This window comes from Echeneis naucrates, chromosome 7, assembly GCF_900963305.1.
Source record: "Echeneis naucrates chromosome 7, fEcheNa1.1, whole genome shotgun sequence".
Taxonomy (NCBI): domain Eukaryota; kingdom Metazoa; phylum Chordata; class Actinopteri; order Carangiformes; family Echeneidae; genus Echeneis; species Echeneis naucrates.
In genome coordinates, this window is record NC_042517.1 from 24,900,943 (window position 1) to 24,923,925 (window position 22,983).

At 43.5% G+C, this 22,983-nt stretch overlaps 3 protein-coding genes across 4 annotated transcripts in view; 2 read left to right on the plus strand and 1 right to left on the minus strand.

The window, feature by feature from the left end:
- Window positions 1–212: 212 nt before the first annotated feature.
- On the plus strand, window positions 213–2,231 carry LOC115046245 (PTB domain-containing engulfment adapter protein 1). The gene is made up of 6 exons (XM_029506491.1): window positions 213–260; window positions 495–566; window positions 1,421–1,519; window positions 1,636–1,773; window positions 1,891–1,995; window positions 2,110–2,231. Exons 1-6 carry the CDS (start codon window positions 213–215, stop codon window positions 2,176–2,178), a joined length of 531 nt encoding a protein of 176 aa, XP_029362351.1. The 3' UTR covers window positions 2,179–2,231.
- A 260-nt stretch (window positions 2,232–2,491) lies between these two features.
- On the plus strand, window positions 2,492–8,781 carry tmem106c (transmembrane protein 106C). The gene is made up of 7 exons (XM_029506490.1): window positions 2,492–2,938; window positions 3,336–3,399; window positions 3,931–4,090; window positions 4,248–4,388; window positions 4,939–4,988; window positions 6,198–6,251; window positions 6,899–8,781. Exons 1-7 carry the CDS (start codon window positions 2,725–2,727, stop codon window positions 7,065–7,067), a joined length of 852 nt encoding a protein of 283 aa, XP_029362350.1. The 5' UTR covers window positions 2,492–2,724; the 3' UTR covers window positions 7,068–8,781.
- A 2,320-nt stretch (window positions 8,782–11,101) lies between these two features.
- tns2a (tensin 2a) overlaps window positions 11,102–22,983 on the minus strand; it is a 54,708-nt gene continuing 42,826 nt past the window's right edge. For both annotated transcript variants that reach the window (XM_029506023.1, XM_029506024.1), the window contains 13 exons: window positions 18,501–18,566; window positions 18,243–18,359; window positions 16,268–17,836; window positions 15,884–16,049; window positions 14,359–15,524; window positions 14,116–14,247; window positions 13,852–13,947; window positions 13,640–13,717; window positions 12,901–12,978; window positions 12,586–12,754; window positions 12,178–12,246; window positions 11,839–11,868; window positions 11,102–11,547 (listed from right to left, as the gene is read on the minus strand). In XM_029506023.1, the coding sequence (XP_029361883.1) occupies window positions 11,409–11,547; window positions 11,839–11,868; window positions 12,178–12,246; window positions 12,586–12,754; window positions 12,901–12,978; window positions 13,640–13,717; window positions 13,852–13,947; window positions 14,116–14,247; window positions 14,359–15,524; window positions 15,884–16,049; window positions 16,268–17,836; window positions 18,243–18,359; window positions 18,501–18,566 (3,875 nt within the window). In that variant the 3' untranslated portion in view covers window positions 11,102–11,408. The remainder of the gene's footprint in view (window positions 11,548–11,838; window positions 11,869–12,177; window positions 12,247–12,585; window positions 12,755–12,900; window positions 12,979–13,639; window positions 13,718–13,851; window positions 13,948–14,115; window positions 14,248–14,358; window positions 15,525–15,883; window positions 16,050–16,267; window positions 17,837–18,242; window positions 18,360–18,500; window positions 18,567–22,983) is intronic.

A 22,983-nucleotide genomic window follows, 5' to 3' on the forward strand; every position in this document is an offset into this window, starting at 1 on the left:
TAAGGAAGATGTCATGGTTATATTTTAACTCCAATAAACTTTGCACTCGCCCCTTTTGCAGTTGAAGCAGTAAACGTCTCACTCGGGCTATACAGTACATTTACAAAAAGGTAAGGCTGAACTTGAAGTCATGTCATTCATGAGTTGGTGGTTGTTTTTTACATCTTGATTTTTTTGTGACAAATGGCAGGTAGAATCCCAGGCCTGTCGAGATGAGTGACATCTCAGATGATGACAATGAGATCTCCTTTCAGGTCAAGGTAAATACAGTGAAAGATCCAAAGGTTGAATCTGGTACATTACTTTTGAAACGTTATGGGATTTAAACATTATGTTGAATTTTGTGCAACTCAGCGCAGTTTGTCATGAAGTAATCTTGTGGCCATGCAGATCAAATTTGAATGCTTATGTGTTCAGCTTTCATTTCGGATTAAGACAACATGTTTAAAACACTTTTAAATTCATCGTCATCTCTGTTTATCTCTTAAAACAAGTTTCTCGGGCGAATTGAGGTAGTTCGCCCTAAAGGACTACAGATCATGGATGATGCAGTTCAGCGCCTCCAGGTCAGTACTGTGGATCTAATGGAGTGTTGGTTTTTAAACACATCTAACACACACACTTCCTGTATCTTTCAACCAGGTTATTAAACCAATCTGTCAGTTGCGTGCTGCGCTGCTTTCAACCTAATTTAATTCGCTCAATATCCAATTTAAGGATTGACAATAAAACTTAGTACATAGATCTATGATTCCCGGGGAATGATTCTGAATAACTTTGGAGATCCATCCTGTTTTTTTTTGTTTTTTTTTTTATTAATTGCTGGATCAGTGACTTTGTTCACTTGATAAGGATCAACATAATGTTCACATGTATAGTTTATATGAATTAGGAACATGTGTTCAAATCAAATCAAAGCAGATTTATTTGTATAGCGCCAAATCATAACAAAGTTACATCAAGACACTTTACATAGAGAGAAGGTCTAGACCAAACTCTTTATAAATTTATTTAAAGAGACCCAACAGATCCCCCGATGAGCAAGCACTTGGCAACAGTGGCAAGGAAAAACTTCCTTTAAGAGGCAGAAACCTCGAGCAGAACCAGGCTCAGGGGGGGCGGCCATCTGCCTCGACCGGTTGGGTTGAGAGTGGGAGAGAGAGAGGGAGAGAGAGAGAGAGAGAGAGAGAGAGAGAGAGAGAGAGACAGGCTTTGGGTAGGAACATGTTGCTGCATGAAGTTCATGGAGTTGAGCTGTAGTACATAATTCATGCTATATGGGACCAGCAGGTGTTGCAGGAACATGGGATGGAGATGAGTCACCACCTGCAGGATGAGGACAGGGAGAGAGAGGAGAGGCATGTCTACAAACATGCAGTGACATGTGATCCACCTGTTGTCTTCCCCTTCTCATCCCCAGATGCCAGATAAATACTCTCCTGAAAAGGCAACCAGGAAGAGCAAAGTCCACCTTTTCCTGTCTCTGAGCGGGATAGACATTTTGGAAAGCAAAACCAAGGTGTGTGACAAGTGTGTCAAACCTTTTTTTAATAGTCCAAAGATATTTAAAACATCTGGCCTTCTCTGGCCATGAATCACCATTTTATATCTTTTCATTATCTTTCCTATCCCCAGTTCTTGTTGTATACATGCCCTCTCTCCACTGTTTCCTTCTGTGCGGTCCTGCCATCCTCGCCCAAAGTCTTTGGCTTTGTGGCCAGACACCCTGCTGCCGACATGTACCACTGTTATCTGTTTCAGAGCAAAAAGTTTGTGAGTGTCACCAGCACAAGATAACTGACGCAAAAATCATTATTGGAAAGCAAACGAGTAAACGAGATAACCAGGCCAAAGGCTCTGGCATTCATTTCTAAAACATTTTTTTTTCAGTCTCAAGTGCTTGTCTCAATTATTGGGGACATCTTCAGAGCATCAAAGAAGGAGGAGAGCATCAAGGGAGGACGAGACCTTATTGTAGAGGCACTCAGACATAAGGTTGATGCCATTTTGTGTCACTTGGTTGTGAAATGAACTTCATTTTATTATGAAGGCTGATTCAATAGTGATGAATATTGACAGCTTTACACCCTATTTGTCATTCTTCTACAGAATAAAATGCTGCAGAGAGAGAACTCAGAGCTGAAGAGGAGCCTGGCAGAACGAAGTGGCAAACAATAACAATGTATGTTGTTATATTTACGCACAAAAAACACAGAAAAATAACATTTCTAAAATATTTCTAGGTGTTGGGTTGGTCTGCACGCACGACAGTCGAAGGCTGCAACGACCTGCTCGGGGTGCTGCCTTCACACGCCGGAAATCGCGTGTGTAATTCACTAAACCTCTCAAGAACAGACAATGTGTTTTTTTCTGTCAGCCACCGATGGTAGAGTGATAGCTTGCAATTCTTTGATGAATAAATATAGAAAAACATAACCTGCGTGTTCTCCTCACTGTGTTGTGGCTCGAAGCTACATAAACCGGGGTATTCGGGCCGGATGAGGAAGTTGGTTGTGGCGGCACGGAGGGGCCGGGAAGGCAACACACATGAGCGCCGGTAAATAGGGCTGCTGATGGCGGCGTCGCTCCTGCTGACGGCACGGTGAGTGGACTCTGAGCACCGGGGACTAACCCCAGCCATCCGCTGAGGTCCGAGCCGGGACGTTTCACCGGAGAAAGCTTCTCCCTCTCGGCCGTCGTGTACCGGGCCACCTGCAGACCGCCATGGGGACGCTGTGGTCCCGGAGCGGCAGCTACTTGTCACTCCTGCCGGAGAGCCGAAGCTCTGAGCGGCCCGGAGAGGACAAAGACTCCGATAACGAGTCTTTGGACGGCATCGGGAGACGGGAGGACATCGCCCAGTTCCCCTACGTGGAGTTCACCGGGAGGGACAGCATAACGTGTCCGACGTGTCAGGGCACCGGGCGGATACCGTCCGGTGAGTGGAGCTTCAGGAAAAGTTGGTTAAATTATGTTGGGCCTCAGCTGGAAGTTTAACAGAGACAGAAACCTTTAAATGGCCATTTTAGTCTGAAAACCTTGCAGTGTTTAGTTTGCAGCTTGTTTGTGGTCACAGCGTGCACACAAACGCACACTAAGAAAGCAACACACATTTTATCTGCATTCCCCTGCCAGTTGTGATTTCTGTGCAATCATCCTCTCCTGTGTGTGTGTGTGTGTGTGTGTGTCTGTGTGTGTGCATGCATCACCTTTGCTTATTGAAAGCAAAGGTGATGCAATTTTTGTGATGTTTGTTCTGTTGCCAAAGATGCAGGGTTTTGGAAGAGGACGTTCCCTTCATTGTGTTGCATGACCTGTTATCTTCTGCCTGATAGGTCAGGTGAATGAACTGGTGGCATTGATCCCATACAGTGACCAAAGACTGCGGCCACAAAGAACGTAAGTAGCCCAGATGCACCAATGCAGTGGCAAGAGAGGGAAGGAAAGCCCGCTAAATGTCATCAGATGTGTCCATATAATTGTTTGTCACTGTGTCACTGTGCTTCTTTATACTGACATTAAAATGGACCTGGATTCTGGGCCTGTAAAGTGAAGTCAGTGCTAAAAGCTTCAAATTCTGTCTTGTGACCATCAGGGAGTGATTCAACTGATTGGTTAAAGAAGCCAGATTGTATTGAAATCGATGGGAAAATGCCCTACTTCTTGGTTGATTTAGTAAACATCTTCAGTGAGTTTATGGTTTCAAGTCTTCAGTACAGCTTGATGTTAGTTCTTGTCAATGTTTTTCCTTTCAAAAGATGCTTTTTCTGGTGCTCTTAAAATAAGTTCGAAATGCCCAAGAGGTCTGCGTGTGAGTGGTTGTTGGTCTCTGTCTGTCTCTGTGTGTTGGCCCTGTGATGGACTGCTTTGCTCTTTTAATGTGGTTCATCACATCTGAACAGCAGGAGGACCTTTTTTCCTTTTTTCCAGGAAGCTGTACGTGGTCCTGTCAGTTGTGCTCTGTCTCCTGGCATCTTCACTTGTTGCCTTTTTCCTGTTCCCTCGCTCGGTAGTTGTGGTGGATGATGGGATACGCTCTGTGACAGTTTACTTTGACCACTCCAATATGAAGGTCCAGATGAACATGACTGTAAGTTTTGACTCACACTTGCAAAGCACCACAACTTGTATAGAAATTTAATTTTGTGACTTTCTGTTTGTGCAGAGAAGATATTATCACTCACAGCTCTTGATATTTATTGTGTATTTTTGTTTGCCTTTTTTTTTTTCCACTTTCTTTTTCTTAGAGCACACTGAACATCAGCAACCCGAACTTTTTCTCCATGCTGGTTCAGAGCGTGAGCTGCCAGGTCCTTTACATGAAGATGGTGATTGGCACTCAACAGCTGGACAATGCCACCACCATCCTGCCTCTCAGTGAGCGTCAGGTACGGGAGATTAGTCTTCCTCCAAATATTGTTCTGGATGGATAATGAACATCATCACTTGTGCTTCAGTGACATTCGTGATTCCTGATATAGATGTCATGCAGCAAATGATGCATCATCAGTAAACCACAATATGGCTGCTACAGGACATCAGCTCTGTTTGAGCTTTCAGAATCCTGAAAAACTGTCCTGCTAAATGTTAAATATGTGAAGACGTTAGAAACACACGAAGGGTTTGATCTGCTGTATTGAATAACCTGTAGTTTATTCAGTGCCAGGAATCACTCACTGACACATGCAAATGTATTTATGTTCAGTAACATTTGTGCTTGAGAATTTAAAAACCTTTTTATGAAGCTGATAAATGAAAGAATCACATCATTTTGTTTTTACGAACCAAAACAACAGCAATGTAAGAAATCTTGACGGTGTTGGAGTTCCACTGTATAATTTGGGTAATAATGTGTTATTCCTCTGAAGTTACTTCACTTCCTCTTAAGATGAGAATACATTTTAACTGTGTTCTTGTGTAACTTCAAATTTTCTGCAGGTGAACTACACCGTCAGTGTAGAGATTGGCAGAAATGCACCCTACGTGTAGTAAGTGTTGATTCTCAAAACAATTTTCACTGTAATGGAAAAACAAAAACCTTGTAATGGATTAAAAGGATGCTCAAGTTATTTATGAGATTAGTAGTAATTATGTTTGCTCCAAAAACAATGAGTCCTACATGGGTCTAGACTTCAACATGCTGGAGTTGTCAAAGTAAAACAAACAAACAAAAAAAAGAAATGCATTTTAAAATCTAAATAATGATTGTGTGGATGTAACATTTAGAAGGAAGACTTTTTTTTTCACAGGCTGAGAAGAAGACGCTGTAACTCTTCAACTGGAAACTGACCCAATTTAACAGTTTGTCTGTCTCAGTAAAAATACACATAAATTCAAACCAAATCAAATGTATTTATATCATGCCAAGTTACATCAAGGCATCTTAAATATAGAGCAGGTCTAGACCAAACTCTTTATGGAGTTGTTAGAGAGACCCAGCTATCCCTCCAAGAGCAAGCACTGACATGAATGCAAAGATATGTCAAAAGCAGCACTTAGATCAAACAGGACAAGTATGGAGGCCAATCCGTTATCTGTAGCCATTAAAATGTTTTTGGTCACATTTACCAGTGCTGTTCCTGTGCTATGATGAACTCTAAAACCTGACTGAAACTCTTCAAACAAGCCATTCCTATACACAATTGGTTTGCAACTGCCTTTTCGAGAATTTTGGAAATGACAGGAGGGCTAGATATGGGTCTGTAATTAGCCAAAACATCTGGATCAAGATTAGGTCTTTAGAGGAGAGGTTTAAAAACGGCTTCCTCGAAAGGCTGGAGATAACTCACACTGATCAGAACAAGAATATAGATGTTAATCAGTGGATAAACATATTTAAATAACCTGGTAGGTATCAGGTCAGGTAAATTTCCTTTATTTCCGCATCATCTGCCTTAAGTCTTGAGTTTGAGGGCTATACCACAGAGCCAGCCTCCTGATTCTTTTTCAGAGGAGCCACAGAATCAGAATTTGAACACAGCGAGGCCACAGTGCTATTAACAAAGTAATCAAACTGCGTAGGGAAAGGTCCTGTATTGAATTTAGACATGGCATTTTGGGGAACTGAAATTACAGAGATAAAATGAGTAGACTGATTAGTTTACAGAACAGTGTTGAGTGCAGCTCTGCTAAATTGTTGGTTTTCAAGCCAGAAATCAATTCATTGCTCTAAACTACTTCTGCTCGGTCTTTTTCAGTGCCTTCTGCACCATGCCCAGCATCAAGGTCCACAACATTGTCATATTTGTGCAGTAAGTTACTTATTTCTTTGAGAAGATGCTTCATTTTGATTTTATCAGTTATTTGTTTTTATATATTTTGACCTTTTTCTTCATGGCATTCAAAGATGTTCTGACAGAAAAAAAAAAATTGCCCATGTAAAGTTCTGTATTTAAATGTGGTTGAAGTAAACAGACATATGTATTAACATTAGTGGACTGTGGAGGAGAAAGAAGCCCATTGTCCTCTGTGGCAACCACAATAGGTGGTCTGGTCTGATGCATCAGGCATGTGTCACTTACCTGTGGAAGACATAGCACCTGGATGCATAATGGAAGGAGATAAGCCCTTCATAGAAACAGTATTCTCTAATGTCAGTGGCCTCTTTCAGCAGGATACTACTTCCTGCTTCACTGCAACAACAGTTCAGGAAGGTTTTGCGAAACAACAGCCAGTTTGAGGTTTTGTTTTGGCATTAAAGGATCTGCAGCTAACGTCTTGGTCCAAGATGTTGGCTGATCGGTGTAGATAATTTTTGCTTTGTTTACAACATGGCAGTCATTTCACACACTGGAAATTAGCGTCTCTGCTGGTGCACTTGTCTCCCTGTTGATCAGCTCTGTGGTCACTTCGTGGAGCAGCAGGCCCTTCACTCCTCTGTATGTTCATCTATTCTCAGGACATCAGTGAAAACCTCATACATGGTGCGGTCATCCCAGAACAGCTTGGAGGCCTATCGCTACATAGACTGCGGCTCCAACACCACATACTACCACACAGGAGAGTGGCTCCGGCACCATTTGTCCACCCACTCACCCCCGGCCTCAGTCCTCATCCGATCTGGGTGAGTCCAGGAACACCGGGATGTTTTCTGTAGAGGAGATGTTCCAAGCATAAAAACCAAATCAGGCTTCTCTGTGCTAAAACACCGACTGAAGCTTTTAGCTATGGAGAGGGTGTATTCTGAAAGGCAGCAGCCATTTTTTTTTTTTTTTTGGGTTTGTTTTCATTGTACACCCCACGGGCAGCAGATGAGTGGTTCTGTTGTTCTGGTTAGACATCAGCAAGTGAAAATGGAGCTCCATGAACTTTTGTATTGGAGGGTCAGACTTGCTTTACTCCATCTGCCTTTGGGAGTGGATATTTCCCACAGACACGTGGTTTCCACTTGAATGCTTGGGTTTGAACGCATCATGTGTAAAATACAACTGTTTAAAAAGCCGGTTTTGCTATTTCAGACATGATGAAAATTGAATCAAAGTGAGCACGTCATTGCCAAGCACTGCCCTGTGGTCCTGTTTTAGAATCAGGGCAAATGTCAGAGAAAGCTCTTCTGTGTAAAAAGAGGAGGAACAATCCCTGCTGACAATGGCGCTTTAATTCACACTCAGCTCTGCCTGTCTCTGCTGAAGAGCCTCCTTCAGTGTAACTTGAATGACTCTTCGCGCAACGCTGCCGGCTGCAGGCTACCGACTATTCTGTTTGAAGTGTGAAACCCGCACGAGGGATCTTTTTAGAACTGTTACTGCACTTTGAGATTGGGACGTACTGCTACAGCTGCAGGTAGTTTTCTTGTGTTGCTTAACCGTTTAAAAGTTTAAAATGCAGTTGGCACATTTAATATATCACGTTTTTAAAGGAAAGGAAAAGTTACTTCTAGTTACCCATCGTCTCAGCAAATCTAAGCACGCCGTTTTTTTTTTTTTTTGTTTGTTTGTTTGTTTTTTTTTTAGATTCAGAGTAGCAGTTTTCTCGTCTCTGCTCAGTATCACCAGTCACAGGTTATTGATCAGTTAAACTCCTGGTTCAGCTACACTAATAAGAAGAATTTTAAAGCCTTAAATAAAAATCCAGACTATATATGTTATCTTCTCCACAATAGTGTGAACATGCTGATTACTAGCAATTATGGTCTTCAGTATGGTCTTTAAGTATTCAGCAGCTTCTGTACAATTGTAATGTTACCATAGACATACAATGACTAAAAATGAATTATGATTTGACTTTTTTTTTTTTTTTTAAGGGATAGCTGTAAAGTTTTGATTGAAAATATTTTACAAGAGTTTTAAAAAATGCAGTGTATATATTTGTTTGGTCCTAAAAAATATACAAATTATGGAATTATGAATAAATAAAATTGTTAACAAACATAACTATGTTTTGTTAATCATTTGTCATGTGTTGAATCTCTCCTGGTTTCTGCTTAAAAAATATGAGGATCTGATGCTTCTCTCATTGAAAACAGGAAATATTTGGGCTTTGGACTTTTGGCCAAACAAAAGAACATTTAAATATCTTGGAGAAATGGAACCATATTTATTTTTCTTCTGCCCAGTGATGAGTGTTTTCCTGCGTGGCAGCTGTTAACTTACCAGTTCAGAGGAAACCTTGCACTTGTTCCTCCACTCAGACCGATGTGCCCAGAGGTGAAAAAGTAGAGGTAGAGCTCAGTGTTTGTGTGAACAGTGACAGTCTGTGTGTAAATATGTAATCAAACAAAACAGTGTCCACAAATCTAAAAGAAAATTGCAAACTCACAGAAATGTTTTTCAGTTATGAAATCCTCCTGCAAATCTTGAATATTAAATGTGAAAAGAAATCTGTGTGACTCAATTTTCTGTTTATGAAGCCAAATATCATTTAATCCAAAATAATGACATCAATTTAGGTACCACATTTGTGTTTAATTCTACTCTTCAGCTTTTTGCATACAAAATTGCATATTATTTTCAAAAACAAATGTTCCTTTTTATATCTCATACACTGTCCTATAGCTGCATGTGGAAATATATTACTACATAATATAGATCAACAAGTAAACAGACAATATATTACCGCTGTAATACAAGTAGTGTTTTTCTAGGTCATGACCAAACAAGGCAACACACTAAATAAATGCATAGTAATAATACAGGAAGCCATAAGTAAAAAAATATAGTTGGATAAAAAGCTTATTAATACAAGAGTGCCTTTTTCTTTGGTTAAGTACATCTGTTGTGCCTCCGTGTGTTTACTTGTCTCTTTGATAACGTCCCGTCTGCAAAGCAGTGAGCCAAATGTGTCCTGTGATTTTACACTGTACAACTTTCCCGTCAAGCTTTTTCCCCATTTCACATACATTTCTTTAAACGATGGACACAACATCAACCTATCCATCATATTCACCTAAATACCCTCCACACACACACGCGCGCGCACACACAACTCCCTCTCACACATACTCTTGTTTAAAGTTAAAAACTTCACATTTCCTTTCATTAGAGAGTTACAGCTCTCACTCGCTCTGATTATGAAGTTAAAGTGAATGTGAGTGAGAAAAAAAAAAAAAACCTGATTGTCAGTTGTAATTTAAATGTGTGCTGTGGTGCGTTTGAAGGCATGTGGCTTTAAACAAGCTATACACACATCTCTAGATACAGATCCTAAATGACATCATCTTGGCTTTGGTCACTGTTTCAAACAAAGAAAAAAATAAAAGATTTTGTAACAATGCAGAATATAAACACCTGCTGTATTTTTTTTTTTTTTTTTTAAGGCAGCTATTAGGTTGAAGTGTTGGAGTTTCTGTTAGCCACAGTAGCTGCTCAGTCTGCTGTGTTCTTAAAGCAGCTTTAAACTCGTATCACTTGTTATCTGAACAGCAGCTGGTAATAGAAGCTGGATTTGGCCAACATTGAGCAGGGACCTGTGTCAGCTCAGTTTGGCTCTGTTGGTCTCAGTGGTATCATGAAGCATGAACTGTTCAGCTCTGAGCTCTATTTAAACAGGCAAAATCTTCAATTAGAATCTTTCATCCCATCACTCTTTGACTCCGCTCCTCTTTTGGGACACCTTCACCTACCTGGACTGCAGTCTCTCCAGAGATCTACACAGAAACCCTCTGGACTCTCTTAGTGAAGTAACAGGAAAAGCACAGGATCCTTCACTCCACTAGTTCCTACCACCACCACCTGCTTCCCTTCCCCTGTCCATCCTTCCACACCTTCTCTGTCCTTTACTCTCCCCTGTGTTCACTGAGGCGTAGCACTGCCCTCCCTGCCACACAAAGCCAGATTCCAGGGAGGGCTGGTGATGGTCACATACACACACTGAAATAATAAAATAGACTATAACTATAATAGAGGCTATAGCTGCATCAATCTCATACAATTGACACCCTGTGGTGCTAAACTATGAGGACACATGCAGACAAAAAAAAAGAAGCCAATTAACATGCAATGGCATCAGGTATTCACATTTTTTGAATGCACCTGAATATTTACAGGGCTAGAGCAGAGTAAATGCAAAGATTTTGTGCCTTTGATTTAAAAGTAGTGATTTCAATAATTCTTCACTTATCTTTTCAGCTTCAGTCATTCATGCCTGTTCATACTCAGACATGGAAATAAAGTAATAATCCTGCAGTAATTCATTCATTCATCTTCTACTGCTTCTCTGCTTCTGGGTCGCAGGGCCGCTGGAGCCAATCCCAGCTCACTCTGGGTGAGGGTGGGGTCACCCTGGACAGGTCACCAGTCCATCACAGGGCCAACACACAGTGACAGACAGAGACCAACAACCAACAACACTCACACTCAGACCTACAGACAGTTTAGAGTGACCAGCTAACCCAAACATGATGTCTTTGGAGGAAACCCACGCAGGCACAGGGAGAACACGGTAACTCCACATAGAAAGGCCCCATGCCGGGAACCAAACCCATTACCCTCTTGTTATGAGGGCAGGTTCAGATGGTCCTTCAAAATAAACTGAACTTCCTTTTGTAATTTTTGAGTCTAGCTCAGAGTTAACTAGCTTCATGATACCAGGCGAGTCCCAGAAGCAGCCAGTTAACCCAGCAATCCTTCAGGAGTGGATCCCTGTCAGATGCCGATGTCCTCTGAAGCCTCCCCACTCTCAGAGGAGTTGTAGTACTATACATCATGGCTTTGTTTAAGCACTTTGCATCTTTCACATTCCAAAAAATGTAAATGTGGTGTTATCGTTTTGAAAAGGTGGGGGCTGTTAAGCAGACAGTGTGGCACAATGGTACATAAACAACCATTGCTGTGGATCACCGACTAATGTGAGCTTATTTATAAACAAAACTTTTAACATAATCAACTGTTGGATAAAGATTCTGGTCCAAACTGAGAACACGAGCACTGGGCCTCCTCGATGACACTATACACCACTGCCCGTGACTTTGTCTACCGGCGCTGCGACAGCATGACCTTGTTGATGAAGTTGACAATGGCAGAGGCGGGTTGTTCGGGATCCAGCTCTGCAAACATGTGGCAAACATTCTCCGCCAAACTGCCAGGCTTCTTCGCAACGAAACCAAACACCCTGCGAGAGGAAAGAGGATTTAAGGGGGCAAGTTATTGAGCATGACAGGAAGTGACAGGCGGTTGGCTTTGTAGCAGACTCCAGGGTTAATTTTTTAATTTTAGCTAAGATGGAAGTCAACAACAACCAAATCATATTTGTGTAAGGATGTGGCCAAGCCTCACACGCCCTCTGATGCCATGCAACACATTTGCAACCACATTCGCTCCTGCACAGGAAAACATACACTTCCTTTTCATAACGCACACCCTGTCACTAACTCTGACTCGCAAACACAATTGCAGCACTTACTTAACAGTTGTGTTGTCTGAGTTAGTCCACCTACAACAGACAGAGAGAGAGAAAGAGAGAGAAACCAGACTCAGACACACACAGGGAAAGCTGCCAAACAAGCTGATGCAGCTGAAGCCGCGGCAAATAGCCAGCGTGCTCACACAACACAACAACCCATCTCGTGCATGCTTGCACACATTCAAGGGCAAACAAATGCACTCCTAAACCATGCATGGACTCAGAGCCACAAATGCAAGGCAGGATGATGTGTGGAGTGGATGACTGATTGTGGTGAATTTTGATGATTACAGGTTAGCTGCAATTAAATAGGATCTATGTAGTCCTTTAATTTCCCACCTCCTGTCTTTAGGGTCGAGGCTGCTGTACGTTACACTGTTGACTGGGTAATGTCTCCTGAAGAAAACTCTAAAAGGACAAAACAAATGTCAAACAGTATTTAGTCTTTTTCACCCTGGCAAAACAATAATAAAGAATGGAGAAGGAATACAAATATATATTAAGGAAAAAGTTTGTTTTAAAGATAATAATAAGCTATATATAGTGTCTTCCAACACTGTTGCAGTTTAAAGAATATAACTGATCAAAATTAAAAGCACTTTTAAAGTTTTAAAACATAGAGGAGGATTTCTAGGAAACATAGTGATGTCTGTCTAGTAAAAAATGTGGTTTGTGAACAGAGAGAACAGTTCCTTTAGGTCTTCAGTCAAGATTCAGCAAATAATTAATAATAAATAAATCTCTCACCTGCGCTGGCTGTCCGTGAGCGTGATACCTTGGGATGTCACTTTGAACTGGACCACAGTGGCAGCGGGTCGCGGGTTGTGACCAAAAGTGGCATCTGTTGCCTTGGCAATGGCTTGAGGGCCAGTCAGAGACTCAGTTTCCACAGAGTTCAGGTAGAGGACATTACAGGCTGAAAGGAGAGAAATAAACACACAAATTCAGCTTCACAAAATTGTGATATTTCTATGTCCAATATTATTTTGGAGGTGGAAGATGACAGAAATTTTGGCTGTAAAAGTGTCTGTGTGTGAGGACAGAGTCCAACAGAGGACTCACCTGCTCCTTGTTTCAGCAGGTCGGCCGCTGTGCTGATGTTACTCACAAGCTGAACCTCCGGGACATCTCCAATCAGATCTGACCACACACACAAACAAATCAGTTATTCATTAAGGCGTATTTTCTGTTGTCATTAACTTCTCAAAGATTGTTATTATTAATGTCTGTAATGTAATGACGCCTAGATTAGACTCATATGTAAACCTGATGTGAATGTCTTTGATTTTAGAAACCAACAATGAAATTAATATTTGGAATTTTTAAGCAAAGACGACATAAGATTGAAGTAAAATTTAAATGACAGACAAGACCCATATTGATATTGTGTCAGTGCCCTCTAGTGGACAAACCATGTTTTAATTCATGGGTCCAGAGGGCTGAAAAATATTCCCACTGTCATATAAACTAATGTTCACATTTTAGAAACCTGCAGGTCTATGGTCTATGAACTGTGGAAGCTTAAGGAGAACCCTCCTGATGTGAGGCCACAATGCGAATAACTCCACTATCAAACAGAGTCACAGGAAAGGTTTATCACCTATTATGTAATAATTAAGGTTTTTAGTCAAAAACACAGAAACTTTCTAATCCCAGCCTGAATTACCAGTATCTGTTGCTCTTATTAGTCGAGTTACCTGTTACTTGAATTTTTTAAAGTTTTGGACAGAAATATATCAGAATTCTGATAAAAAAAATATTCATTCGTCACAGTTCTTTTGAGAAGCTGAGCAGTACCAACCTCTTTCTGGGATCTTCAGAGCACAGGGCAAAGAAATGGGGGTGATGGAGTGTTGGTAGACCAGAGCTGACAGACTCCCTGGAGAAAAGAGATTAACAGGAAAAACTTTCCAAACACCAAGAAGACGTATATGATATGTTTTCTCCTGTAGTTTCAGTTAAATCTTCATATTCCGCCTGAACCCCATAAACAGCAGGCCTGAAAATTCTTACCAAAGAATGGCTCATTCTGACACCCTTTAATCTTGACTCCTCGAGGGCCTGTCTCTATCAGGAAATGTCTAACCAGCTGCTCCAGAGGATCACTGGCTGTAACAGCAGAGGTTGAAAATCAGTTAGTTGCAAATATAGTCAACTAAGGCCGGCGGTACTGCTGAGTGAGTGAGATGCCTTGAATGGCTAAGTTGTCCAGCTGTTTGTGACACTTCCTCTTCTTGCGATATTTTTTCATGACATTGACATAATAAATCTAATTACCTTTGCTGCTGTGGTTGTTGACATTGGGAGGAGGTGTAGCCACCTTCAGGGCCAAGCCATACGCCCCCTGGAAAGAGTTGCTGTCTCTGATTAGGAATGCTCCTGGCTCTCTCTCCTTCAGAGCTGAGATTGCTGCAGTCAAGAACAAACTAAATATTAGAAAATATTTTAATCGGCAATTGCAAGAAAACAAGACATTACATTGTAGCAAACTACACTTGACTAAAAGAAAGGAAGACCCACCCTGTTCTCTGGAGATGCCAGGCTTGTACCAGAACTTTGAGCTGTCCTGGACAAACTTCACACCAACCCTGTTTCCATTCTCAAATTCCACAGAGCCAACTCCTTCATTCTGGCCTGTAGGGGGAGCAATTTCCCCAATGGTGGGAGAGAATGTCACATGGTGCTGATGCTGGGTGGTGCTGGAAGACGGGGGAGGCCCATTGCCCCCAACTGCTGGCCTCAGAGTCCCTACCCCATCACCTGGTGCACCTGATTGGGTGGCCAAGTGGCGCTTCTCTGGCAGAGGCGGTTGGGGGTGAGGAAGGGGGATGGAGATGGTGGAGTAGTTGGAAAAGGAGGAAGGGTGAAGCTGAGGGGTGTGAGTAGAGTAGCAGGGCCCCTTGTGAGTGTCACTGTGCTCTGTGGCCGGGAAGTGGTGATGTGGGGGCCCGTGCTGCTGAGCATGATTTGGGTGTTCGGTACTGCTCAACATTAACCTCCTTCCCAAGGTGGCAAAGCCAGGAACTGGGGCATCAGAGACAGGGGAGCCTTCCATGCTGTTGGATGTTGGCTGGGGGGAGCATGGTGAAGCTGAGGTGGGGGAGGCAGGGGCTTGGGCGTTAGTAGCTTTTGGGGAGTGAGTTTCAATGGCTGGAGAAGATCCACTGACGTTGGAAGGGATCGGTCCTGTGGCCCGGGCCTGGGTCTGGCTCTGAGGCTGGGACTCTGCCTGTGCCACACTGAGAGGCACAACAGCAGCCTCTGATGGATGGGGGGTCTGGAGATTGAGCGGGCCCGGTTGGGTGTGTGTGTTTGGGGTGCGTAGAGCATGGATAGGGGAAGATGGAGCCTGGCAGTTTCTTTGGTTTGATTTGGTTGGTGTCACAGAATCAAAGGAAGGAACAGAAGGCATTTCTGGGCTACAGTGCTGCTGGTGGGGAGCTGTAGGAGACAGGTCTGTTTGTGAAGTGCAGTGGTTGTGGAGCTCTGCTTGTGTATGTGTGGTTGTGTGTGTGTCTTTGGTGAGTGACACAGATGACGGCTCTGTGCTGCTTCTTTGGCTCTCCGGGGATTCCTGGACAGTATTATCAGCATGATAGTGTCTTTCCTGGGGCTGGGGCACCTCATAGTCACTGCTGAGGATGTCCGTTGTCCGGATCTCATACTCCCTCCCTCCTGGACTGGGGCTAAATGGACAGACATTACAGACCTGCTGGTGAGCTAGAGAAATGCTTCCTCTAACTTGACTAATCTTTTTATTCATCTGCTGCTTAACGTTATTAAATGTGTTCTAAATCTTTCTAAATATGGTTGAGGTTCTGGATTTATACAGGGAGAGTTTCAAAGGTCTCGGTCCACAGAGAAATGCACACAGCTGTATTCAGACACTGAGCCTATCTTTTCATTTGCTCACTGACCTTCAGATAAAGGAGTGTCAAATAATGTGACTTTAAATATTTTTATACTTCCTTTTACAAACCCAATAGCGAACCATACATGTAATGACAGAAGCATTTGACAATGTGAAGGAGAAATGGTAGAATACCTTTCCTGGGTGCGTAAAGGGCTGCTGGTGTGGACAGGAGTGGGCGGTCCAGACATGTCTGATGGTGTAGAGCATGCACCATGGCCTTCTCTGTGGACCCTCTTAAAGGACCCATGGGTAATGTGATCCCTCCAGCCCACACTTTCTCCAGAACTACGAAGGCCATCTGAGAATGGAGAGGAACAAATTTTCAATCTTTAACATCCGTGAAGGTAGAATCAGCTGAGGTTGGCAACTGAAGAAGAGGCAGTTTGTGAGTAATATAGAAGGCATCTGCTGAGCTAAGCACCAATGATCGGTGGATGGTGTTTTTGATTATCAGTAATTTATCCACTCCTGGTTTCCACTTTAAGAAAAATTTTTTTTTGTTTCATCGAGACTCACCAGTGTGTGAGTCAGAACCATATGACTGCTGTGAGTCTGGCTGTTGTTGAGTGTGGTTGTGCTCTGCCGGTCCGTTGCTATGGTTGCAGGGCCCTGTCATGGAAGATGCAGGTGGCAGCGGTGACGTGGATTCAGACTGGTAGCCAGAGGCATAGCCCCTGCTTTCTGATGGCGAGGGCTGGTACGGTGAGTAGGGGCAAGCTTGGCGGGGTGTTTGGTAACCACTGCTGCTGCTGCTGTACTTGAGGTCCAGATGAGAATGAGCATGAGATCTAGACGCCTCAGGATAAGCTGGATGACCCGACGGCAAGGGGTCAAACGTGAAGGATGGAAGATCGTGACCCTGCGGGCCATAGGAGGCTACAGTGGCTCTCCGGTGCCAATACTCAGCCTCTCGATCCCTCTCCCACTGCAGCTCAGCCTCCCTGTCTCTGTCCCAGTGGAGAGACAGCTCTCTGCCTCTCCTCAACCCGCCATCCCTCTCCCAGTGAAGCTCTGGCCCTCTGGGTAACTCAGTCTCCCTGGGTCTTCTGAGCCCCACCTCCCTCTGCTGGAGATCTGCCTCTCTATCCCAGTGAAAGCTGTCTCCTCGGTCAATCCTCAGCCCATGATAAGCCGCTGAGTCTTCCCTCCTGATGGCACAGTCTCTGCAAGGGCAGGCTGGTGGTGGCAGACCATCCATTAGCATTATGTCATGGTAGGTAGGGCTGGTGGAGGACTTGGGGTGGTGTGCATGACCATGAGTGTGATGGTGGTTATGGGCAGGAGGAGGGTGGTGGTATGGACTGTAGTCATCTTCTCGACAGCAGATGCGACCCGGGGCAGACAGAGGGTTGTGATGCAAAGGGTTGTGAGAGTGGGGGGTGATGTCTGGGGATGGGTATGGGCAAATATGGCGAGATGAGGGAACCTCTGAGCAGGAGCGGTGCAGGTAGTGCGGGGGGCCACTCTGGCGGTCCCACACCAAATCTGGAGGTGGGAGGGACTGGTGGGGGTGGGGACTGTAGTGCTGGCACAGATCCATGTGTGATGGAGGACCAGCTGTGTTTGGGGTAGCAGAAGGTGTTGCACCATGGTGCCCATTGGTGCCAGGAGCCCGATCAAGGCAGTAACCATTTGGCATGAGGAGGGTGCGGTCACAGCCAGGTTCTGCGCAGCGTTGGGACCGATAACCATCCCTACAGGAGCAGGACCGGCTGAGCCTCAACGTCCCAGTTCGTTCCGAAGGCAGCGAATCGCCGTCATCCAAGATGGCAGTCTCCCGCTCTCCATCTCGATTTCCCTCTATGCCTCCGAGGAGACGTTCAAGCTCCTCCCTTTCCTGTCTGGTTGGAGGTGGTGGACGAATGGACTCCTCCTGGCGGTCAGATGATTGGTTCAAATGGACAGAATGGCCTGAGAGGGCGGAGTCAGACCCTCGAGCAATGAGGTGATCAGGCCTATCTTCAGGAAGGCTCACCCCCGGGCTGCTGCCACCGGTTGAGGTGAGAGACCCAGAGCCAGGTCCTCTACGCTTCTTTATCTGAGCATACAGGCTGCCATCAAGAGGACCTCTCGTGTGGGCAATGTCTACGACAAAACAGGAAAGATAGAGGGTCAGAGTTTTACCCTGACGAAGGAGACCCATTTTTTTTACATTATTTGTGTGAACAGGTTTACAATTAGAAGTAAATCTGAAATATCTCTCCGCTCTGCTTGTGGATTTGCATTTCACATACACATATTGTTGACACAACATTTCTGCCAGTCTAAACAAAAATTCAGACTAATGGCAGCATTATATTTTAGATAGATGAAAGTCGACAAATGTATTTTTTTTTTATCCTTGGAATTATTTACACACACTGTTAATCTGCTCACACACAGTCACAAAACAAATCTATTGAATTTTATTCCGCTGATTTTGTCCTTGGTTATTCTTTCAATTCAGGGTTTAAGCTGGCTGGAGATTCACAGAAAACTGTTGGGATGCTACCCTCTAGGCTGTCCTGGTAGCGCTGGTTAAAGTTCTCGTAGGAATCCCAGCGCACCACTGGGTCGGCTGTGTTGTAATCAACCGTGACAGCTGGGTCGTTCTTCTGGTATTCACGACCTGAGGAAAGACACGTTTCATTTCCTTTCATCTGCATTTGTTTCCTTCATCTTCATGTTTTACTCATTTGACGAATCTGAAGTTACAAAGTAGAACAGGCATGAGGAAGAATTTGAATCTGAAGTGGTGGAGTGAACCAACCTTTGATCTTCTCTGGTCCAGAGGAAAAGACGAACTCCACTGTGGCATCTGATGGAAAACGCTCATCTGGGGAGGAGAGCAGGAAAATAAATGTTGTGAGTGGGAACAATAATAATCATTTTCAAACAAAAAATGTACTCATTAAGGCGTATAATATTTCTACATTACAGCCAATAAATCTCCTCCATCAAGCTCCAGTGATGTGGGGAAACCCCGACAGGAATCAAATTGCTTTTCTCCTCCATTATATCAAATGTACTAATACCTTACACAGATGTGTATTAAAGTCCATGAACCAACAAAGCTGCGTTTATGTACATTTGTAACATTTCATTTAGTGTAATATGATGACAACCACATACACAACTTGACTTTACAGGCCGTACACATGCTGTCATTTCAGGGCAACATGAAACTGAAGAGGAAATGAAGTAATAAGCATATTCATTATGGACTTAGGGAATAGAGCGGGGCTCCTCTACAATCTCTGAGGGATAGTTGGAGTCATATAGTGCAACTCATTTTCATTATACTTGTCTCTGGAGGACTGTTATTATGTTCAGAATGGGGATTATGTTGCTATTATTTTGGGATTGAATCAACCACAGTGTTATCATGAAGCCAAACCACTGTGAATATACTCCCACAATGCCAATTTAAAGAACTGCTATTATATCCATCAGTAGTGTGCGGTGATTCTTCTACCACAATTAATAACCTGTGGCTAAAATGACAGTTTAATTAAAAGTATCCAAAAAGGCAGAAGCATACAAAATCCACTGTCACTTTTCAGGGAGCACGACATAATACTGTAATGTACTATGATGCTAAAACCCTGTCCCTGTCTTTCTCATACAAACCAAAAGCTGGAGTCATGAAGAGTGAAGAGCATCTTTGCTCAGTTCCTCTCCTCTCCTGTTCTGTTCTCTGTGCCTCATGTGTAGTTATTCTTCTGCCTCCTTTTATAACAGCACCTCTTGTCATAGATGTAGGATGTTGGTATAAATGGAGGCGAAAATTAATGAGTTAGAATCACGGATCCGCACTTTAGCTAGCCCAACCTATGCTAGTGTAGCTAGCCCCTCCCCCGTAGCCGGTGCGGACCAACCTAGACGAGCTCATACGGCAGCTAAGATAGTTTCCTCCCCCCCAGTGGCTCCCGAGCAGCCGGGATCTAGTCAGGGCGGCTGGGTGACTGTCCGAGACAAGAGGCATAGTCGTAGGCAGCAGCCCCCGGTTCACCTCCAACAGGTTCTCCCCTCTCAGCGACACACCCGCTGAAAAGCGACTCTAGTGAAGGTGATTCTATTCTGAGGAACGTGAAGTTAGCGACACCGGCGGCCACAGTGAAGTGTATCCGGGGGCCATAGTGAAGTGTATCCGGGGGCCATAGTGAAGTGTATCCCGGGGGCCATAGTGAAGTGTATCCGGGGGCCATAGTGAAGTGTATCCGGGGGCCAGAGCAGGCGACATCCGGTCTTATCTGAAACTGCTGGCTAAGGGTAAACGTAAATATGCTAATATTGTTATTCACGTCGGCAGTAACTTCGCCAGTCGGAAGTCACAAAAATGAATGTGGAATCGGTGTGTACTTTTGCTAAAACGATGTCGGACACTGTATTTTTCTCCGCCCCCTCCGCAATCGGACCAGTGATGACGTGTACAGCCGCATGACGTCATTTAACCGCTGGCTGTCGAGGTGGTGTCCCGAAAACAACGTGGGCTACATAGATAACTGGAAGTCTTTCTGGGGGAGACCTGGTCTGATTAGGAGAGATGGTGTCCATCCCACCGTGGACGGGGCCGCTCTCATTTCTAGAAATATGGCCGATTTTATTAGAAATCCAAAACCCTGACAATCGAGACCAGGAGGCAGAGCCGCAGTTTAACACGCTCCTCTGCGCCTCAGTCAGAGCGGTCACCTGCCGAGAATAGAATAGAGTTTCTGTCTATGTTTAGGTCTATAGAAATCGTGTCTGTCCCCCGACCACCTACATTTAGAAAAGTTAATAAACCCAAACTGAACAAAAGAGGAGCTAAAAACAAAAACCTAACTGTAATTAAAACAGCCACAAATTTAGTCTCAAATAACACTGTGATCAAATGTGGACTGTTGAACATTCGATCATTATCATCAAAATCTCTACTAGTTAACGATCTCATAGCTGATCACCATATTGATTTATTTTGTATAACTGAAACGTGGCTGCAGCAGGATGAGTATGTTAGCATTAATGAAGCTACACCCCCAACTCATGTTAACTTTCATATCCCTGTACCACAGGTCGAGGAGGTGGGGTGGCTGTAATATTTCAGTCAAGCCTATTAATCAACCCCAGACCAAAATCTGGCTGCAGGTCTTTTGAAAGCCTCACTCTTAGTCTTTCCCACTCAGACTGGAAAGGTGAAAAACCAGTTCTGTTAGTTACAGTATACCGTCCACCTGGTCCGCTCTAAGCAGTGATGATTTTATTAACTTTTTTACAGATAAAATTCTCACAATCACAATTTATCAGCTCTTGCTTACGTTAGATAAAAATCCCCTACTGAATATGGCAACTCCTGAATCAGCTGCAATGCCTCTTTTACATCTGGAATCATTCTCACCTCTGAATCTCTCAGAGCTAGCTTCTATAGTTTCATCATCCAGACCGTCAACCTGTCTATTAGACCCAGTACCAACTAGCCTCTTTAAAGAGATCTTTTATTTCATTGAGCCGTTCATTTTATATTTGATTAATCTGACTTTATTTCTGGGTTATGTACCTCAGGCACTTAAGACGCGGTCATCAAACCCCAGCTTAAAAAGCCTAATCTTGATCCAGATGTTTTGACAAACTGTAGACCCATATTGAACCTTCCATTTATTTCTAAAATCATTGAGAAAGCTGTAGCAAAACAACTACACGAGCATCTGGATGGGAACAGTTTGTTTGAAGAGTTTCAGTCAGGATTTAGAGCCCATCATAGCACAGAAACAGCGCTGGTTAAAGTCTCCAATGACATTCTGATGGCCTCAGACAATGGATCAGCCTCCATACTTCTCCTTCTAGATCTTAGTGTTGCATTCGACACCATAGATCATAATATTTTACTACAGAGACTGGAACATGAAATTGGAATTAAAGGAACTGCACTAAGGTGGTTCAAATCCTACTTATCAGATAGACATCAGTTTGTTCATGTAAACAACAGCTCCTCCTCATGTACTGTAGTCAGTCATGGAGTCCCGCAGGGTTCGGTACTTGGACCAATCTTCTTTACGCTTTATCTGCTTCCTCTAGGCAACATTATCAGGAAACACAGCATCAACTTCCACTGCTACGCAGACGATACTCAGCTGCACCTATCAATGAGGCCAAATGAAGTCAGTCAGATAGTCAGACTGCAGGCATGTCTTGAAGACAAAAGTCTGGATGACTGGAAATGTTTTACTTCTCAACTCTGACAAAACAGACGTTATTGTACTCGGCCCTAAGCACCTCAGAAAAATACTATCTAATCATCTCATCAGTCTGGACGGCATTGCTTTGGCTTCTAGCTCCACTGTAAGAAACCTTGGAGTAATTTTTGACCAGGACATGTCCTTTGTCCCTCACATAAAACAAGTTAGTCGGGCAGCTTTCTTCCATTTGAGAAACAGGAAAATCAGAAACATCCTTTCTCAGGATGATGCAGAAAAACTAGTCCATGCATTTGTAACTTCTAGGCTGGACTACTGTAACTCATTACTATCTGGATGTCCAAACAAATCTCTAAAAGGTCTTCAATTAATTCAGAACGCTGCTGCACAAATATTAACAGGAACTAGGAAAAGAGATCATATCTTTCCTGTGTTAGCTGCTCTTCATTGGCTGCCAGTAAAATATAGAGTAGAATTCAAAATCCTTCTTTTAACATTTAAAGCTCTTAACGGCCAAACTCCATCATATCTCAGAGAGCTCATAGTTCCTTACTGTCCTAGTAGGCCACTCCGCTCTCTAGATGGAGGTTTACTTGTGGTTCCTAGAGTCTCCAAGAGTAAATCTGGGGGCAGATCATTCAGTTATCAGGCTCCTCTTCTATGGAACCAACTTCCAGCATCGGTCCGGGGGGCGGACTCTTTAGTAATTTTCAAGACCAGGCTTAAAACTTTCCTGTATGACAGAGCTTATAGTTAAAAAGTTAAAGTCCTCTACTCTTTAGCTATGCTGCTGTAGGCCTAGGCTGCTGGGGGAAGGACTGAGCTTCTCACCCTCTCTCTCTTTCTCTCTTCCTACCTCCTCCCTCCTTGCATGAGCTGATAAGAACCATCCTTCTTAAAAAACACAGTTTCACCCAGTTCTAAGCATTTATACTGCATTTACTAACCATGTTCTGCCAAAGTCTCTGTCTCTCCCAGTTCCTCTCCTCTCTCTCCCTGTCCTCATCCTGCAGGTGGTGACTCATCTCCATCCCATGTTCCTGCAACACCTGCTGGTCCCATATTTCATGGATTCTGTAC